The 18,954-nt window shown below is 46.1% G+C and overlaps 2 protein-coding genes across 2 annotated transcripts; both read left to right on the plus strand.

The window, feature by feature from the left end:
* Window positions 1-760: 760 nt before the first annotated feature.
* LOC120842123 lies at window positions 761-3,442 on the plus strand. The gene is made up of 3 exons (XM_040213147.3): window positions 761-1,196; window positions 1,826-2,027; window positions 2,833-3,442. The coding sequence occupies exons 1-3, from the start codon at window positions 767-769 to the stop codon at window positions 3,407-3,409; spliced, it is 1,209 nt and encodes a 402-aa protein (XP_040069081.3). The 5' UTR covers window positions 761-766; the 3' UTR covers window positions 3,410-3,442.
* Window positions 3,443-10,888: 7,446 nt separating this feature from the next.
* Window positions 10,889-17,965, plus strand: LOC120842126. The gene is made up of 6 exons (XM_040213150.2): window positions 10,889-11,065; window positions 13,887-13,936; window positions 14,022-14,066; window positions 14,612-14,641; window positions 15,707-15,769; window positions 17,829-17,965. Exons 1-6 carry the CDS (start codon window positions 10,954-10,956, stop codon window positions 17,880-17,882), a joined length of 354 nt encoding a protein of 117 aa, XP_040069084.1. The 5' UTR covers window positions 10,889-10,953; the 3' UTR covers window positions 17,883-17,965.
* Window positions 17,966-18,954: the final 989 nt, after the last annotated feature.

Here is an 18,954-nt window from a genome sequence, read left to right on the forward strand (position 1 = left end):
CAAGTCCGAATGCAAGCACTGCGGACTTACGAATCACACAGCAATTAACTGCAGGTGGAAAGGCTTAGACTGTCGTAGGTGCGGAAGACGCGGACACCTTGAACGAGTGTGCAGGAGCCAGCAGTCCGGGCCAGCAGCTTCTCAGCATCGCGGAGCACCGACACGAGGCCGGAGGAATCAAGGGGAAAAAGTCAAGACGCTGAACGTCGACACGGAAGACGAGGTCGAGATGTTCGAGCTTCGGGGGACACGTCCGCGGCCTCTGCAAGTAACAGTGAAGGTGAACACGATTCCGCTGACGATGGAAGTAGACACCGGGGCGGCGGTGTCGGTACTCCCGTTAGACCTGTACAAGACAAGGTTTCCCAATCTAGTGAAGGGAAGAAGTGGAGTCGTCCTTCGAGCATTTACCGGTAAAAAGGTGAAGCCGGTAGGAGAGGCACAGGTTGAAGTGGAGTACCAAGACCAGGTTCACAAGTTACCGCTGCAGATTGTGGACTTCAAGGGTCCCCCGCTTTTGGGACGTGACTGGCTGGAGGTGCTGAGGCTCGACTGGACAAGCATCAAGGCTGTCCAGTGCTTGGAGAAGGGGAGCAAGGAACAAGTCGACACGCTTTTGAAGGACTTTGCTCAGGTGTTCTCAGACGATCTGGGCCGTCTTCAGGGGTTTGAAGCTCACCTCAAGCTGAAGGGTGGGCACACTCCAAAGTTCCTCAAGCCAAGACCAGTGCCCCACGCCCTGAAGAAAGCTGTCTCTAAAGAACTGATGGCACTGAAGGAGGCGGGGATCCTGACCCCGGTGGACAGCAGCGAGTTTGCATCGCCCATCGTGCCGGTCGTCAAAAAGAATGGAGACATAAGAATCTGCGGCGACTACAAGTCAACAATCAACCCGTGCTTGGAGGTCGACAACTATCCGCTCCCCAGGATAGAAGAGATGTTTGCAACGCTGGCAGGAGGGAAGTTTTTCTCAAAGCTGGACCTGTCAAAAGCCTACCTACAGCTGGAGATGCATCCTGCAGCGCGGAAGTACCTCACCATCAACACCCAGTTGGGGCTGTTCCAAGTGAACCGTCTTCCCTTCGGCATAGCATCTGCACCCTCCATTTTTCAAAGAACTATGGATCAAGTGCTTCAAGGGCTGCCGCAGACCACCTGCTACCTGGACGACATCCTGGTGACTGGCAGAACGAAGGGTGAGCATTTTGAAAACTTGAAAGCAGTCTTAACACGATTACAAGAAAAGGGTATGCGTCTTCAGAAAGAGAAGTGCAAATTCTTCCAAACGGAAGTTGCCTACCTCGGGCATGTGATTAGTCGGGATGGTCTACGAACCATGGAGGATAAAGCAGCAGCACTTCGAGATGCGCCCACTCCCAAGAACAAGGCAGAGTTGCGTTCATTCCTTGGGCTTGCTAACTACTATGGCAAATTTCTACCGAACTTAGCAACTACCGTGTATCCTCTGAATCGTCTACTGCAGAAGAAGGCTGCATGGGAATGGAGCACAGACTGTCAGGACTCCTTTGATTCGCTTAAGAAGCTGGTGACGTCGGCACCTGTCCTGACATATTTTGACCCGCGTCGACCCATTATACTGGCATGCGATGCATCGGCGTATGGAGTAGGGGCAGTCCTGTCCCATGCGTTTGAAGATGGAACAGAGCGGCCAGTTGCTTTTGCTTCTAGGACCCTGACTGAGCACGAGAAGAATTATTCTCAGTTAGAAAAAGAAGGCCTAGCTATCATCTTTGGAATAAGAAGATTCCACTACTATTTGTATGGCTATCACTTCACGCTGATCACTGACCACGCTCCCTTACAGAAAATCCTAGGCCCAACGACCGGGATCCCTACAATGACAGCAGCGAGGCTCCAGAGGTGGGCCTGTCAGCTAGCCGCACACCGCTACACCATCGTCCACCGGTCTTCCGAGGGAAATGCCAATGCAGACTGCTTGTCAAGACTCCCAAAAGCAACGGACAACCCCAACACAGACGCCGTCGACGAAACGTTCGCCTTCTACTGTGAGTACTTCGACAATGTACCTCTTAGATGTAAAGACATTGCACGGGCGACACCCAGAGACCCCCTCCTAAGTCAGATCGTGGAAAGAGTAAAGCATGGTTGGGGCTCAGAACGCAAGCCAACCGATCCAGAGTATGCACCCTTCCACGTACGCCGCAATGAGCTGTCACTCCACCAAGGATGCCTCATGTGGGGTTTACGAGTGGTGATTCCGAAGACCCTGCAGAAAAGGGTCCTAGAAGAACTTCATGGGGACCATTATGGCGTCGTACGCACTAAGGAAATGGCTAGGAGCTATGTTTGGTGGGCATCCCTGGATAAAGACATTGAGAGGGAAATTGGAGGGTGTACCATGTGTCAGCTGCACCGAAACAATCCGTCCGCTGCTCCCCTGCACCCTTGGGCATGGCCGACACGTCCATGGGAGAGACTGCATGTGGATCTGGCGGGACCTTTCATGGGTAAAATGTTCCTCGTGCTCGTGGATGCTCACTCCAAATGGCCAGAGGTGTTTGTCTTGGAGTCTACGACGTCGAAGGTCATAATCCAGTGTGTACAAGATTGCTTCGCACGGTTTGGTCTGCCCACAACCATGGTTTCTGACAATGGGCCTCAGTTTGTGTCGGAGGAATTTCAAACTTTCTTAAGGAACAATGGTATCGCCCAGGTCACGTCTGCACCATACCATCCCGCTACGAATGGACTAGCTGAGCGGTTTATTCAGACCATGAAAAACTATCTGCGGAAAACAACTTCGAGCCATCCCCTCCGTACAAGGTTGTCACGTTTTCTTCTATCGTACAGGAACACCCGGCACCCGACAACAAGAGAGTCGCCGGCCCAGTTGATGCTACAGCGGCATCTTCGCACCAGACTGGACCTCCTGAAACCATCAGTTGCAGACTGTGTGGCCAGCGCACACTACCGCCAACAGCGGCAACACCCAGGACAAGAGCGGGCTTTCACGGCAGGAGACCAAGTCTATGCCAGAGATTATCGAAGTGGTCACAAGTGGCAGCCAGGAACGGTCGCTGCCCAAACTGGTCCAGTGTCTTTCCAAGTGCAAGTCTCCCCGGGACGGGTATGGCGAAGGCATCAGGACCAGTTGCTCCGAGCACCGTCGCAAGACTCCGGACCTTCAGAGTCTCGTCCAGACGAAGCGGGAGGGGTGTCTGCCACGGCTTGGACAGACAGCACACCGGAAGACAGCGCAGGCGACAGATGCCTTTCACAGGCCTCTTTGCCTGCACCATCCGAAGTCCCGAGGCCAAGAAGCAACACCCAGGATGCTGAGACGCTCGTGGATGCAGATAATAGTGACGGAGAGCGACGGTATCCCGTGCGAGATCGGCGCAAGCCTCGAAGGCTAATAGAAGAATGAAAAAAAAAAAAAAAAAAAAAGCGACGGACTTTTCTAAACTATTTACTGTTAATGGCCGGATGTTACCAACTGGGTATGTTTGTTTAAAAAGGAGGGGAAAGATGTGGTGTCCAGAGGGCACTACGAGCGCGGGTACGGTAGCCGGGCAAAAGAAAACCTGGTGCGTATGGGACTTCAGAGTTGTACTCGGCACGAGCGGTGCTGGAGGGTGGCAGTTGAATAACGCAACAGGGCGAGCTGGCGAACTTCTTCGGCGCGTTGAGCAACCGCCTGGGCGTCGTCGCTCTCGCTGTCAGATGGCTCATGGGGCAGCATGGCGTCCAGCATGGTCGTTACCTTCCGACCATGTACCAGCTGGAAAGGGGTGAATCCAGTGGTCTCTTGAACCGCCGTATTGTAGGCGAACGTGACGTAGGGGAGCACCTCGTCCCACGTCTTGTGCTCTACGTCGACGTACATAGAGATCATATCGGCGATTGTCTTGTTGAGTCGCTCCGTCAGCCCGTTGGTCTGCGGGTGGTACGCAGTTGTACGACGATGGCTGGTGTGACTGAGTCGGAGGATTTCTTGGGTCAGTTGTGCCATGAACGATGATCCGCGATCTGTAATCAGAACTTCTGGAGCGCCGTGCCGGAGGACGATGGACTCAATGAAAAACTTGGCAACTTCCACAGCAGTCCCCGAAGGAAGAGCTTTCGTTTCGGCGTACCGCGTGAGATAATCTGTGGCGACGATGATCCAGCGGTTCCCCGACGTCGAAGGCGGAAAAGGACCAAGTAGATCCATTCCGATCTGCTGGAAGGGTGCAGTTGGAGGAGAAATAGGCTGCAGGAGTCCGGCCGGCCTCGTCGGAGGTTTCTTGCGTCGCTGGCACTCGTGGCATGATCGTGTGTACAGGTGGACGGTCTTGGGGAGCTTGGGCCAGTAATACTTTTCACGAATACGGGCCAGTGTCCGGCTGTATCCAAGGTGTCCGGATGTCGGGTCGTCGTGACATGCTTGAAAGATCTCCCCTCGAAGGTCGGTCGGGATTACCAGCAGCCACGGCGAGTTGTTGTCCCCGAAGTTCTCTTTGTAGAGTACACCTTGTCGAATGGCGAAGGTCGACACGGCTCGTGAGAAAATACGGGGTACGGTACCGCCGCGCCCTTCCAGGTGCTCGATTAAGGCTCGCAGCTCCGGATCGTCTCGTTGACGTCGTGCCATGTCATCGGTGTTCACTGCCCCTAGAAAGCACTCGTCATCATCGTCGTCGCTGCTGCCGGAAGGTGTTTCGACAGGGGCCCTGGACAGGCAGTCAGCGTCGCTGTGCTTGTGTCCTGACTTGTAAACCACAGTCATGTTGAACTCTTGTAGCCGGAGGCTCCATCGAGCGAGGCGTCCTGACGGGTCCTTGAGGTTCGCAAGCCAGCAGAGCGAGTGGTGGTCCGTGACTACGCGGAAAGGGCTTCCGTACAAGTACGGACGAAACTTCGTGATTGCCCAGACGACCGCAAGGCATTCTTTCTCAGTCGTGGAGTAATTTCTCTCTGCCTTGGACAGTGTCCGACTTGCGTAGGCGATGACTCGTTCGGTGCCTTCTTGTACTTGAACTAGTACCGCGCCAAGTCCTGCGTTACTTGCGTCAGTGTGAATCTCGGTGTCCGCATCCTGATCGAAATGTCCAAGAACCGGAGGCGTCTGGAGTCGTCGCTTCAGCTCGTCGAATGCCTGCTGCTGTTCCTCGGCCCATTCGAACCTCTCGGCGTCCTTCGTGAGGTTTGTGAGCGGTGCGGAAATCCGTGCGAAATCCCGAACGAAGCGACGATAGTAGGCGCAAAGTCCGAGGAATCTTCGCACGGCCTTTTTGTCTGTCGGCACTGGAAATGACGCGACGGCGCGAGTCTTCTCAGGGTCTGGGCGCACGCCTTTGTTGCTAACCACGTGACCTAGAAACTTCAGTTCGTCATAGGCGAACCGACACTTTGACGGCTTGAGGGTGAGTCCAGCGGTCCGTATGGCTTGAAGAACAGCTCGGAGTCGTCGCAAGTGCTCGTCGAAGTCGCTGGAAAACACCACGACGTCATCGAGGTAGACCAGACAGCTCTGCCACTTCAGTCCTGCCAGTACGGTGTCCATAACACGCTGGAAAGTTGCTGGCGCCGTACATAGTCCGAAGGGCATTACCTTGAACTCGTACAGCCCATCTGGCGTGACGAAAGCTGTCTTCTCTCGGTCCCGTTCGTCGACTTCGATCTGCCAGTAGCCGCTCTTCAGGTCCATCGATGAGAAGTATCGAGAGTGGCGCAGCCGGTCTAACGTGTCGTCGATTCGCGGGAGTGGGTAGACGTCTTTCTTCGTCACCGCGTTCAGCTGCCGGTAGTCCACGCAGAACCGAAGCGTTCCGTCCTTCTTCTTAACTAGTACGACTGGAGAGGCCCACGGACTGCTTGATGGCTGGATTATGTCGTCGTTCAGCATCTCTTGAACTTGCTCCTGGATCACCTCCCTTTCTTTAACGGAGACTCTGTACGGTGATCGATGCACAGGGCGCGCGTCGTCCTCGGTAATGATGCGGTGCTTCGCAACGGCTGTTTGGCGCACCTTCGACGACGTCGCAAAGCAGTCACGGTATTCGGCGAGGAGGTTCATCAGCTGCCGTCGTTTTGGGTCCGGAAGCTTAGGGTCGATGTCGAGTTGCGCTGGCGACGTACCGTCTTGCTGAGGTGGCGAGGATTCATCAGTAATGGCGGCGATTTCGGCGGAGTTTCGGAGATCCTCGACGTGGCCAACGGCTGCACCTTTCGTGAGGTGTTGCGTTTCATTCCGGAAGTTCGTCACGAGGACCACAGTGCGGCCATCCTGAAGTTCAGCTACTCCTCGTGCGACGCCTATTCCTCTTCCCAGGAGCAACTGGAGGTTACCTTCCAGAAGAACTTCGCTACGGGTAGCTGCATCGGTCACGACAGGTACGACAACACTTGATCGCGGCGGCAGATTCACGTGGTCGGCAGCGACTCGGACGGCGGCTGACGCAGTTTGGAGTTTCTCTGAAGGCGGAACAGGTGTCCGCAGCGTCAATCTGTTTTCTCCAAGGTCGATGACGGCGCCGTATTCACACAAAAAGTCCATGCCGAGAATGACGTCTCTGGAACAGTCTTGTAGAATGACGAATTTCACAGGACACGTCTCGCCGTGAATTTCGACGCGAGCGGTGCACCTTCCGACAGGCGTGATGAGGTGTCCTCCGGCGGTTCGTATCTGCGGTCCATCCCACGGCGTCGTGACTTTTCGAAGGTGGCGAGAGAGCCTCCCACTCAATACTGAGTAGTCTGCCCCGGTGTCAACGAGTGCCGATGCGTTTTGGCCATCGATAACAACGTTTAGGTTGTTGGACACCGTTGCAGGCGCGTCGGTGCAATGCGGGGCGTCGAGAGAGTGGGAGCGCTCCGGCGTTCTTGGAGGCTGTTTGCTTCCGTCGTTTTCGGCAACGTCACCTCCAGGCGTTGCCGCACTCAGTTTTCCCGACGACGCAGGGGAGACAGGCTCTCTCGGCGGGATCGTGGCGCTGGGGAGGGTGAACGTCGTGGCGATGGGGAGCGGGCTTCACGGCGGAGTGCCGACACTGGGGAGGGGGAACGTCGGAGGTACTCCTCGATGTCGTGAGGGCGTTCGCCGTACCTCGGGCGTGGGTCGTTCGGGTGGAACCCACGCAGGCCCATTTGCCGGTAGGGACAACGACGGTAGATATGGTCGGCCTCCCCGCAGTGGTAGCACAACGGGCGTCGATCGGCCGTCCTCCACACGTCGGTCTTTCGTGGAGCAGCTTGTTCTGGGCGGACGTACGCCCGATCTTCATGGCGTCGTGAATACTGCGGCGCTAGAGGTTCACGTCGAGGTGGCGCCGTATACGGGTGAGCAGGGGGCGGTGGTCGTCGGGTAGCTGCGGCGTAGCTCAGCTTCGGTGGTTCAGGAGCGGCGCTGGTGAGAACTTCTGGCTGCAGCGCCTGCTGAAGTTCTTCCCGGACAATCTCGGTGACTGAGGGCGTATCCAGGCTTGTGGCAGCAGGTAGCAACTTCTTCAACTCCTCCCGGACGGCTTCACGGATAAGGTCACGGATGTCGGGGAGGGTGGTGCCCAGGTCGGATCCAGATGTCGCTAGAGTAGTTACGCCAGGGTGTCGTTGGTAGTGTCTGGCGCGGGCTAGCAAGGCCCGTTCCATATTTGTCGCCTCCGTGATGAACTCGTCGACTGTTGTTGGGGGATTCCGGATGAGACCGCCGAAAATCTCGCTTTTCACACCCCTCATCAGGTGGTGCAGCTTCTTCTCCTCGGTAGCCTGAGGATCGGCGCGGGCGCTTAGGCGGAGAACATCCTCCACGAAGCCGGTGATGCTCTCGTTGGGGCCTTGAGTCCTGGTACGCAGTAAGTCTTCGGCCCTCTCTCGGCGGTGCTGGTTGACAAATGTCGTCTTCAGCTGGCTCTTGAAAATGTCCCAGGATGTCAATGAAGACTCGTGATTTTCGTACCAGCTTCTGGCAGTCCCCTCGAGCGAGAAATACACGTTTTGCAGCCGTTGCTCGTTGGTCCAGCTATTGTGGCGGGCGACGCGTTCGAACTGGTCGATCCAATCTTCAACGTCTTCGTGGAGTTCGCCGTGGAACGGAGCCGGTGTCCGAGGAGCGACGGGTAGGTAGACGACGGCAGGAGCGGCGGGGGCCTGCGACTGGTTGTCCATCGTCGTCTTCTTCGGCTTGGGTTTATCCAGGAGCAAACCGTACTCCGGATCCTCTCCCTTGGTGCGGCGGCTGGTCCGAGTTTCAGGTTCCGCGCTGAGTGGTCTTCTCAGCGAGCTTGGAGTCGGGCTTGCACTGCGGGTCCTGGGAGGGGAACGCTGCACGGGCATGCGGTACCCCGCACCTCCACCAGAATGTCACGGGTGGTGAGTCGTGACCAATAAACAAGAAATAAACAGAAATAAATAAACGTTTAATGTGGCGAACTTGTGCCAAAAATAAAGAAGGAAACAGAAGAAAGCAGAGCGTCGCGGGCGTCGAAGTCGGCGTGTCAGCAGAATCGAGCGCTGGGGCGAGACTGACTCGACAAGGTCGCGGGCGGCCTCTTATCTAAAGTGCGCCGCTATCTCGAAGATTCGGCGAAAGCGGTTCGAGCGTCGCGTGATCGGGGCGAGAATGAACACGCACTTTCTAGAAAACAAAAGCAGGGATAAATGATAGAAGTTACGTGCGGTACATGAATAAACGGGAACTTTCTGGAGGACCGTAACCGAGCGTTGCTTTCTCAGCCTTGCGCGCGGCAATATGCCCTGTTACCATCCCGCAAAGCAGGCCTTGACTAGCTAAGAATGAGGGGTTCCGCCCACACCGTGAGAACGAGTGAGGCGCTAAAGTACTAGGATCTAGTGTCTTGGTCCTTCACGCAGTTTTATCAAATAAAATATTTATATATTTGTTTGACTGGCTGATTGATTTTTCCATTGATTGCTTAACTGCTTGGCCGTTGTTGTTGTTGTTGTTTCTTTTTTTTTTTACAAAAAGAATATATTATATGCATATTTATTTATATATTTCTTTCACCCTTCAAGCCTTTGCGGCTATTGCATTGCAAAGCAGCGGCTAAATGATTTAAATGTATATCAGATTGGTACTTGCAGCTTGAACGAATGGCTCGTACCAACTTCGTATTTGCACCACGGTACAATGAGCGCTGCTGTCTTTCTCTGGAGGGCTACGGAACGCATTCTGAGCATGCGCTTTAGCGCATGCTCAGAATGCGCTCTTCTGGGGAATATTTTATGCCGTGCATCCGTCCGGCGACTCGGCATTTTTAAACTGGGCGATAATAAATAAAAATGTGTATACAAAGTGAAAAAAAGTCGTTGTACCGCGTAAAAATGTAAAAACACCTCACGAATGCTTGTTACGCCTAGGATGATAGCTACGTAATTCTAACGTAACTTAATATTTTTGTAGCATTCTGATTTTGTCACGGTAAAAAAGCCATGCTCTAGAGTCTACGTGAAAAAAGAAAAAAAAAATATATATATATATATAAACCCTTTAGTTTATATGTCATAATTATTGCATTTAAGTCGGATTTATTTAACTTGTTATGGAGTAACGTTGATTCACATCTATTACTCTTATTTACAAATATGCATTTAATGTACAAGGCGTTACTTGTGTGAGTATGTGTGTGCAATCATTTACCCACTCGAAAGTGTTGATGTTAGGTCGTCGTAGGCAAGTGTCATACCGCATCGCTCATGTAGAGCTTAGGCAAAGAAAATGTTGGAGTTCATGGGTCATACCTGCTCTCAGAACTTAGAAAGCTGCTCCTCAAGAATCATAGTCGCCACTGAAGGGGAAGCCGTGTTGGTCCTAAAAAGTTGCCTAAAAAGAATATAAAGCTTGTGGGCACCCTGGCGGGTGCCCACAAGCTTTATATTCTTTGGCCAAAGTCCGGATATTTTAGCGCTAAATTTTCAAACAAATGCCAGAGTTAGGCTTACCCGCCAGAGTATTTGGTTATCCCATAGCTTTTTTGGGCCCGAGTTCCCGAATTTTCACCCGGTAAATTTGGGCCTAAATTGCCAAACAAGTGTCAGAACTAGTTTTCACTGCTAGTTTCGAAATCCTACCCTTACAAAACTTGTTTTATTTTTAAAAAAAAAACTTAAGAATGTCTTCGTCGCACATACTTTTTAAATTTAAACTCTCAACAATAACATTAAAAACGAGAATTTGCTCGAATAGTTTAATCTCATCGCCCCCGTAGTGTATTTTTCTAGACCAATTTTTTTCGGTCTGTCTAAAATTATTTTTCTTTTCATTGCTGTTCATGGCAGCCACCTGCAATCAGAACCCTTGTACAAGAAGCCACGTCTGTTCTCGCGACGCCCTGAAGTTCTAAGAACTTTACACCTAATGCCCCCGAAAGCTGACATAACTTCGACACAATAAGTGGTAAACCTTTCAAGGGAGGGAGGGGGGGGAGGGGGGGGGAGGGGGGCACGACAAACATTCTGTAAAAAAGTAGAGCTCGACTCTTGTTCTAAGCCTAACTTCCGGTCTGGCCAGATAAATTGTCCTTTTATTACGTTTAATCTAGCGAGGATATTTCTGGCCCTTATCGAAATAAACACGCCAAGGTCACATATGCTCGATTTCATGCGGATGACGACTATCGGTACAACCACAAGCCATTCAATTAGCGTAGAGAGCAAAACAAATGACGGGAAGTTCGCCAACTTTATCTTGCACAGCAAAAAATAAACCGTCTAAGGACCCATTCTCTCTCCGCACCCGTAATCGAATTGCTACTGATTGGCCCAACGGAGCCAAACCTTCTTATTGACATCTTTTTAGAAGAAAACGTCGTCTGCCACCGAAGATAACCATCCTCGCAACTCCCTCTCCACGTGGGACGGCTATAAAATTCCACACAGTATTTCTTTTCAAGCCATTCGACCTCTGTCCTCTGCGAAGTTCTTGTTAACACTGTTTATTTGTGTTGTGGACACTTGGTTCATTTTGTCGTCACGATGAGGATCGCTTGCGTTTTGATGGGACTCGCGGTTTTGGTCGCCCTTGCCGAATCTTCACCTCTCAAACGTCGATCGTCGTCACGAGGGGTCCAGTTTGGTCATGAAATCGGTGAGTTTCTTCAAACTTTCCGTGCCCCGCAACCTTCTGCAAGCTTGAACAGAGATATACCCGGACGGCCTGGATTCAAGACCGAGGCTCGAGTCTAGCCGGTCATTAGCTTTCTTTGTTAATCCTTCCTGGTTTTGGAAAGAACTGTATTTCGTTTCACCTTACAATGAACCGCAGCGCACGTTACGAGCCATTATAGCATTGCCAACTCGGCAATGCCCCATTGCAAAGGGTGGATTGCACTCGTGATCTTGGAGTTTATATAGACTCTTCTCTGTCATTTAATACACATGTCAATAACATTGTCAACGCGTCTTTTCTTACGTTAGGTGTCATATCCAGAATTACACGAAAGTTTTCCATGTCGGCCTGTATTATGCAGTTATACTTTTCATTAATTAGGTCTAAGCTAGAGTTTTCTTTAGTTGTGTGGAATTCTATTGGGCGTACGCACCAAGAGAAAATGTCCAGTAACGTTTTTTTTTCGAATTTTTTACGACCGCTATGTTGGTTGCAGTGTTTACTTTGAATATAAAAGTCTTTTAGAGCGATACAAATGTTCTACTTTGAGTGCCAGACGACGCAACAGAGATCTTATATTTTTGTTCAAATGCCTTCACGGAGTCATCGATTGGCCTGACCTAACTTCATCGATAAATATTCATGTTCCGAGAAGATTTTTGCGAATTTCTCTTCCATTTTATGTTAATGAATTCTTCCAAACCTGCCCCATGACACGTGTTCAGACCTTGTATAATACTAGTTTCAATGATTCTTGCATTGACATTTTTAACCCATCTTTTAAAGCCGTTCAAGTTTTCTCTTACAAATCTATAACCATCTTTTGTAGCGTTCAAGTTTTCTATTGTCAATTTGTAGAATTATTCTTCTTTTTGCTGTATGTTAATTGTGCATCATTATCAAGGCTTCAAGCTGTTCATGAGCACAGAAAATAAACAAATGAATGAATGAATGAATAGAGCCAATCCAATGCCGCACGAGTGTCACGTGACATTCGAATGGAGAGCATCAACGCGCAAGGCACGTAATCACAAGATGCCTTCTAGAGCTGGGTTGGCTGGAATGGCTCGTAGCGTCCGCGTTCAATGGAGGCTCAGCAACGTTCTCCCTATTGAATGTCACAAAACTCCGAGTATTATTAAAACCCCCAAGTCCATTTTTAAAGTATATGGCGTCAAAAAGGTAGTCCTATATCATGAAAAAAAAAATGACGCGCTAAGAAGGATGAGTTGCAGGCTGATTAGACTCACTCAAAAAATAAAATATAAATATGAACAGAAAGAAAAAAGCAACCGTGATGGACTCGAAAACAATTAACGTGCGCACAACTAATCATCCTTCAGAAAAAAATTCTTCGTATTTGCGAAAATTACAGAGGTAATGTCAGAAATTTGAGCACTCAACCAGTTTTTGTTAAATATAATATATTGAAGGCAGACCAGATATATCACTTTAAATTATTTCAATGGATCTACAAAAACAACCTCTATTTGACACAGACACCTCCTTCTAGTGCCTACACATTACGAGACCCGAAACGTAGGATCCCAAGCATACGAACAAATTATGGCAGGCAAAGTTGATCGGTACACGAGTACTAAATTATTAAATTCCCCTGGCATTGATGTTAATTTCACTTCCCCTTTTCCAAAGTTCAAAAGAGACTGCAGAGGAGCTCTGGTTTGCAGTGAGATCGCATTTTCATCTATTTAAGGCATGCATATCTATTTATATTTATTTTCAATGAAGCGTAACGTACTACGAAACTTTGGAATTCTCAATTTTGGCTTTGTAGCTTGATTTTTGTTTTGATTTAGCTTGTTTCTGCTTTCTTTTATATGTCCTTGTTTATAAATGTTTAGAAGATATGTAAAAAAAAACGTGTCTATTTGTGTCTTTATCTTTAATTTTATTTTACTTCTGGGTTATGATAAGCATATCGCCCCGCATTGTTCAAGCTGTGCCGCTTGTGTAGTTGTTTGAGTTGAGTCATTGTATTTCATGTGCTTTCAGATATTTCTATAATAATTGTTTCTATTTGTTTTTATGACGATGACTGTCTTGTTATTTATTATCACTATGACTTCTTTGAAATGCTATTTCCGCTGTATGAACTGCAGGGGGCAGAGGCGCTGCCAGGCATCATGCCTTTATCTCTGCCCCCTCTGCGGATTGAAATCCGCAAAACCAATAAAGAAAAAAACAATTGGACGCTTTATGAGACATCAATGTTTGAATATCAGCGTGTGTTTGTTTCCTCCTTTGTTAACTCAAACGTTTGAAATTTTGGCGGGTAAATCATTTGTCTCAAAACAAGCGGACGTTCCTTTTTAACATGAGGGCATTGAGTGTAATATGCTACTGAAGTTAAATCATTCCAAAATTTCTCATTTGAAAAAAAAAAAAAAAAATTACCGAAACGTCTGGATGATTATTTCGGGCTGTTCGGGAAGGTGAACTTAACAATATTTTCATTGATTTTGACCTTCATTAAGTTTGGGGGTTACATTCTTTTTAGAGGTATGTGCTCAGGCTTCGTATAGTATTCTATAGTTTATAATTATAATTAATAAATTAGCATGCTTCTTGAAGGCGTATTTTGTCATTTCAAAAAAATGTATTTTCGTCTTTTACATTAGAATGAACATATGTGGTTCTATTTCAGGTGAATGCATGACTCAGAAGTTTCACTCTGGAAAACAAATTAGCTTCACATGATCCCCTAGGAGAATATGAGTCTATGTACTCACTGATGTATGTTTCTGTATATGTTATTCTTGAGGTCTCTACGTTTTCACAGAACAAACCTGCCTTCAGGGCCTCAACCTTTCGGCCGAAGAAACTGCCACGGTAATGTTTTAGTAACTCGGTAAGGCAATATCGATTAAAGAATAGATTTCTCGTAAAACACACTACAACGAAATTCGCATTTCAGATGGAAAGAGTTCAGCAACTGGGGACAAGCGTCCGGAGTCGTACGGTAAGTTAAACTCCTGAGTATTAGAGTCGAGTTGAGTGTAGCAGGATACATTTTGATCCTAACTTATTTCATACCTGTAGATTTTTTACATGAATTTTTGTACTTTCCAATAGATACAAAAACTGTTCTACAAGACGCGGAAAAACGTGGCTCTTGTATACAATTATCTTGTCCGCCTCTAGATTAACCGTTTAAGAGAAACTTGGGAATAGTTTGATGTTGTCAATACAAGGTAGGAAGAAAGTGTGGTCACAACTAAAGTGTCGAATAAGTTAACCTAAAATTACATAGAAGAATTGTAAGTTTTCTTCGATGGGGTCGAGCATTCTCGATGAAGACTCCCAAAATACAACGCTCGGCATACATTGAGAGCCTTATTGCTCTAAATATGCTGGACAATTCAGTATCCGGATATTTTCGTTCGCGCTACTGACTTATCTAAGCCTATAAATTCTCGGGGAAAAAAGGCATAAGGACAGAGAACTACACGGAACAGCAGGGGTGTCTTGAAGTTATGACGCGTACTTTTTATCTTCTTATTTCAGCGAAACCAAGATGACGTTGACCGACTTATCGTAAGTCGCGCATTTTTTTTCATATCTCCTCCTTAGGTCTCGGAAGCTTCATCTTGAAATTCTAATTAACGCAGCACGCGTTCCCGTAGAACTCGAAGTAGTAAATTTATGGCTCTGAAATCTAAGTAGAACTTCTCAAAATATGAGAGAGACAATTACAAAGATTGTTTTAGACTATGCGCAATGGATCTATGGCACTCGCCTGTTACAAAACTAAAGGAACCACTTCTTGCTATAAACTCGCTGTAAACAGTAAAGTGTGCCGTGGCAAAAGGATAAAATTCGAACGCAATTGGTGAGTAAGTGATGTTCAAGGTAAATCTTAATTCCTTCATTTTTTTTTTTTTTGGTGAAACATAGTTTCGATACAAAGGCGCCAAAAATAACAAGACGCTTTAATCAATTTGAAAAAAATCACTAAAATAACTTTTCTTTTTAAGTTGGTTGTTGTTTTCTTTTTTTCGGTGGCTCTATGAGTTCATGGATGTGCATATGCCCGAATATGCGAAAAACAAGCATCAGAGAGTCGCTTTGTTTTATTATTTCAACGGACGGAGATCTAGTACCTAAATAAATCACCACCGCAAACGTTATATCAAAGAAATCGTCATAGTTGACTCAAGTTCTTGTATCAACTAATTAATAAGCATTAAAAGTATACACCTCTGAAATATTTGCTTTCTCTTCAAGATATACCACTATATTATAGAAGCATGAACTAACACTAACTCCTTTTTGCTCGCGCAATAACTGTTTTAAGTATCCTTTTCTTCCGAGAACATTAAGAGACGGCAATAACCTTACTAATGGGGCCGTTTTGTAATTATCATTGTCAATATTCTCATTCTATCTCGATTAATTAATCCCTTTTGGCAGAGATTTTTGTATTGTTTTATTCTACAACTTATTTGCAAAATGTTTTTATTATTTTGTTTGTCATAATCGCACCTAGGAACTGGAGTATTAATTAAATAACTCATTTATAGTTAATAAATTTATTATAAAAGGCACGTTATTCATTCTTTTTTTCTAAGATCGTGTCGTCTTTTATTTGTGGACGTGCAGGATCAGGAAGCGCCCAGCCGAGCCGTCGCCAACTCCCTCAAGCCGAAATTTGCAGCCTTTATTGTAAGTTACGCATACTCTTGCACAGCGTTGTAGGCGTTACAGGAAAAGTAACCAAATACGTTACATGTTACTTAAAAATAAATGGAACGCGTTACCGACCTACGATACTTCAAAATAAAGGGAACGCGTCATCGACAAAAAGTAACGCACGTCGCTTTTCCGTTACCTTTTCTATGAATAAATTAAAACATCTTACTGTCTCGATATTACAAGTGTGCATAGGCGCCATATTTCAAGAAACATTGTTGTGTTTCTTGAAAGAGAGGCAAAATTTTCAAGGTATGTTGGGATGAGTGCAAGAACTCGTACAGCCAATTGGCGTTATAAAAACAAGAAAAAAGTTAGAGTCATTTTTTTGAAGTCTTGGGAAGAATCAGTCTAGGGTAAGTTACTGTAAAACTGTAATTCGTTACAGTTACAGTTACTTTCAGAAAAAAGTAGCGAAGTTACCGTTACAGTTACCGTAACAAAAGAGTAACTCGTTGCAGTTACAGTTACTTTTAAAGAGTAACGACGTTACTGTTCAGTTACTCTACTATAACAAAAAAAAATTAGGAAAAACTACAAAACGGCCCCTCACCAAGTTTTATTGCATAAAATTAAAAAGTACGATTTTTACTTCATATTGTAACTTGGCAGAAGTTGCTTCTCGAAATTAGTGTTTGAAAATTTCCACGTCAGAGTATTGGCGCAAATCAAAATACGGAACATGCGCAGTGCGGAGTACTGGCGCAAATCAAAGTACGAAACATGCGCAGTGCCCTCCGGGTATATTGTTGATTCACGGTTGATTCACCCGATTAAGAAGCGTTTTCACAAAAAAAAAAAAAAACGAAAACCACAACATAGATAGTGCTTCAAACCACTAAGACGTAATTTAGTGTTCAGTCCCAAAGTGCAAGCGCGTGCGTAAAGATAACTAGATTTTTTTTTTTCGTGAAATCTACACGTGGCTATATTCGGGTCGTGACTCGTGAGAAAGAACGTATTCACAAGTTTGTGCAAGGCCAACTTGACACTCAAAATGTCGGAATAGACGATTTGAAAAGTGCAGGGAGTATCCAAATTGTACTCGTTCAGTTATATATCATTCATCAAACACTGGGAAGTAACGACAAAATTAACGTCGTTACTTTCATCGTTACCTCAAAAAAGTAATAGAACTACAGTTACAAGTTACATTTTAAAAAAGTAACTCGTTACAGTTACAAGTTACCAAAAAAGTAACGAAATTACAGTAACGCGTTACTAATAACGCGTCACTACCCAAGACTGGGAAGAATATGCGAGGAGTAAGGTAAGTACGTCACCCGTTACACAAAATAAGTAATGTAAGTACGTTATTTGTTACCAGTGTAAAAAATGTAACACGTTACCGGTAACGCCGTTACTTGTAACAGGTTCCCGCCAAAACTGCTCATGTACGCGCTTTCATCTCCCATGATCGCTGTTCGTTGCAACATCAGATCTCTTAAAGATCGCATGCCGCTTTTCACTGAAAAAATCAACTGAAACTTGATGTCCCAACATCGTAGACCAAACAATCTCTCTCCGGCTATCCGCTTTCAGCTTTCCAAATACTTGACACAGTAAGTTAATGTGCAAAGCGCTAACAAGGGTATACGTACATAAACATTTTTTCCTGTTCTCTCACGTTGACTCCAACCTGATGTCTGTGGGACCGACTGGCACTTGCATCGTTAGTGTTTTAGACCACGCGCTTGATATTGGTTCAAGTTTAAACTTCCCTAAATTACCAACAATGTTTGTGGTTTCCCCCTCAAGAAGCGGTGTGAGAGCAGCTTGAGGAGGACAGGGAGCCATATTGCAAGGTGACAACGACAATGGAATGAAAGCACAAACGCAAAACAACATGAACATTATTCGCTCTGTTGCATTAAAGGGCTTAATTATATTTTTAAGTATCAAATAACTACAAAAACTTTAGTTATTAAGAGACGTTGACTCTAATATACTAAAGCTTCAAGGATTATTATTAACTCTATTTATTAAAAAGTGTAAGATGTGTCTCCTATTTATACGTTTTTTACCCTTTCAGGAGTGCGTAACAAATGAATATAAGAAGATGCTTGGATTCCGCCGCCGTCGTTAACGATCATCACCATCCTGCGACGAGCCGACGACGGCCTTATCACTTCGCAGTTTCACTAGAAATAAACTTTCTGATTTGGCTTACTCGCGCCATTTTGATATTTTCTTTAATCGTGTGCAAAATATTAAAGTGCTTTTGAAAGCACTCTATTAAAAAAAATTCCGAACAACATCAAAAATATTTCTTTTGCTCATACCCACGCAAGAAGACATTTATCAATAATTTTTAAAAAATCAGAAGTTCGCGAAGCTTTATTTTTTTTTTTTATATATAGGACCCTTTCATCACTAGTCGGAAATTGTTGAGAAATTTAACATGCATAAGTTTCAAAACTTTGAGACCTCTGGTGGATTTGAAATAAACTTCGGACCAATGGCTGCGTAAAGTGTATCTCAAATTCAAATGTAATCGGCGCTAACGAGAGTTATATCGCGTATCTGCAGTAGGATCTGTTCATATAAGATCATGCACGCGTGTCTGGTTGACATTTTTTGTTTTTATTTCTATTTTTTATGTTACTCCCCAATGTATCGAGAGAACAGAACCACAAATACCTAAAAAATGCAATTGTTTCTCGAAAAAAAAAACAAAAAAAAAAAACAAGACTTCATTAGAGCAACAATCCCCTTTTGGCGTTTTGTCATTTTTTGCCAAGTTTGACGGCACAGATGATCGAAGTACAAACAATAAAAACCTAACATATTTTTAAATAGTAGTTGAACCGCTAATATTTAAAACAATTTGTAAAATTCATTAATTTACATATCGCGCGTGAAACATTTACAAACATGAGTACTTTGACATTTTTACTTCATGTTTGAGCAATTTCATTCCCAATCATGCAGCAAAAAGAGGTTCATGTCTTAAAAACGTAGCAGTAAAATATATATGCTGGTCAAATCCTTTCCTATGGCGAAAATTTCGTTTCTGTGTCTTACTACTTTTAAATCCCAATTTTTTTTTTTTTTAGGATTAAAGAAGGATTTGGGGATTTGGGCTATCGTCAGAGGTCGAGGGGGAGGGGGCATATTCGGGAGCTTCGACTGACTATACTTTCCGCACAACAAATATA

Source organism: Ixodes scapularis, unplaced genomic scaffold, assembly GCF_016920785.2.
Source record: "Ixodes scapularis isolate PalLabHiFi unplaced genomic scaffold, ASM1692078v2 PGA_scaffold5__190_contigs__length_132052651, whole genome shotgun sequence".
NCBI classification, from domain to species: domain Eukaryota; kingdom Metazoa; phylum Arthropoda; class Arachnida; order Ixodida; family Ixodidae; genus Ixodes; species Ixodes scapularis.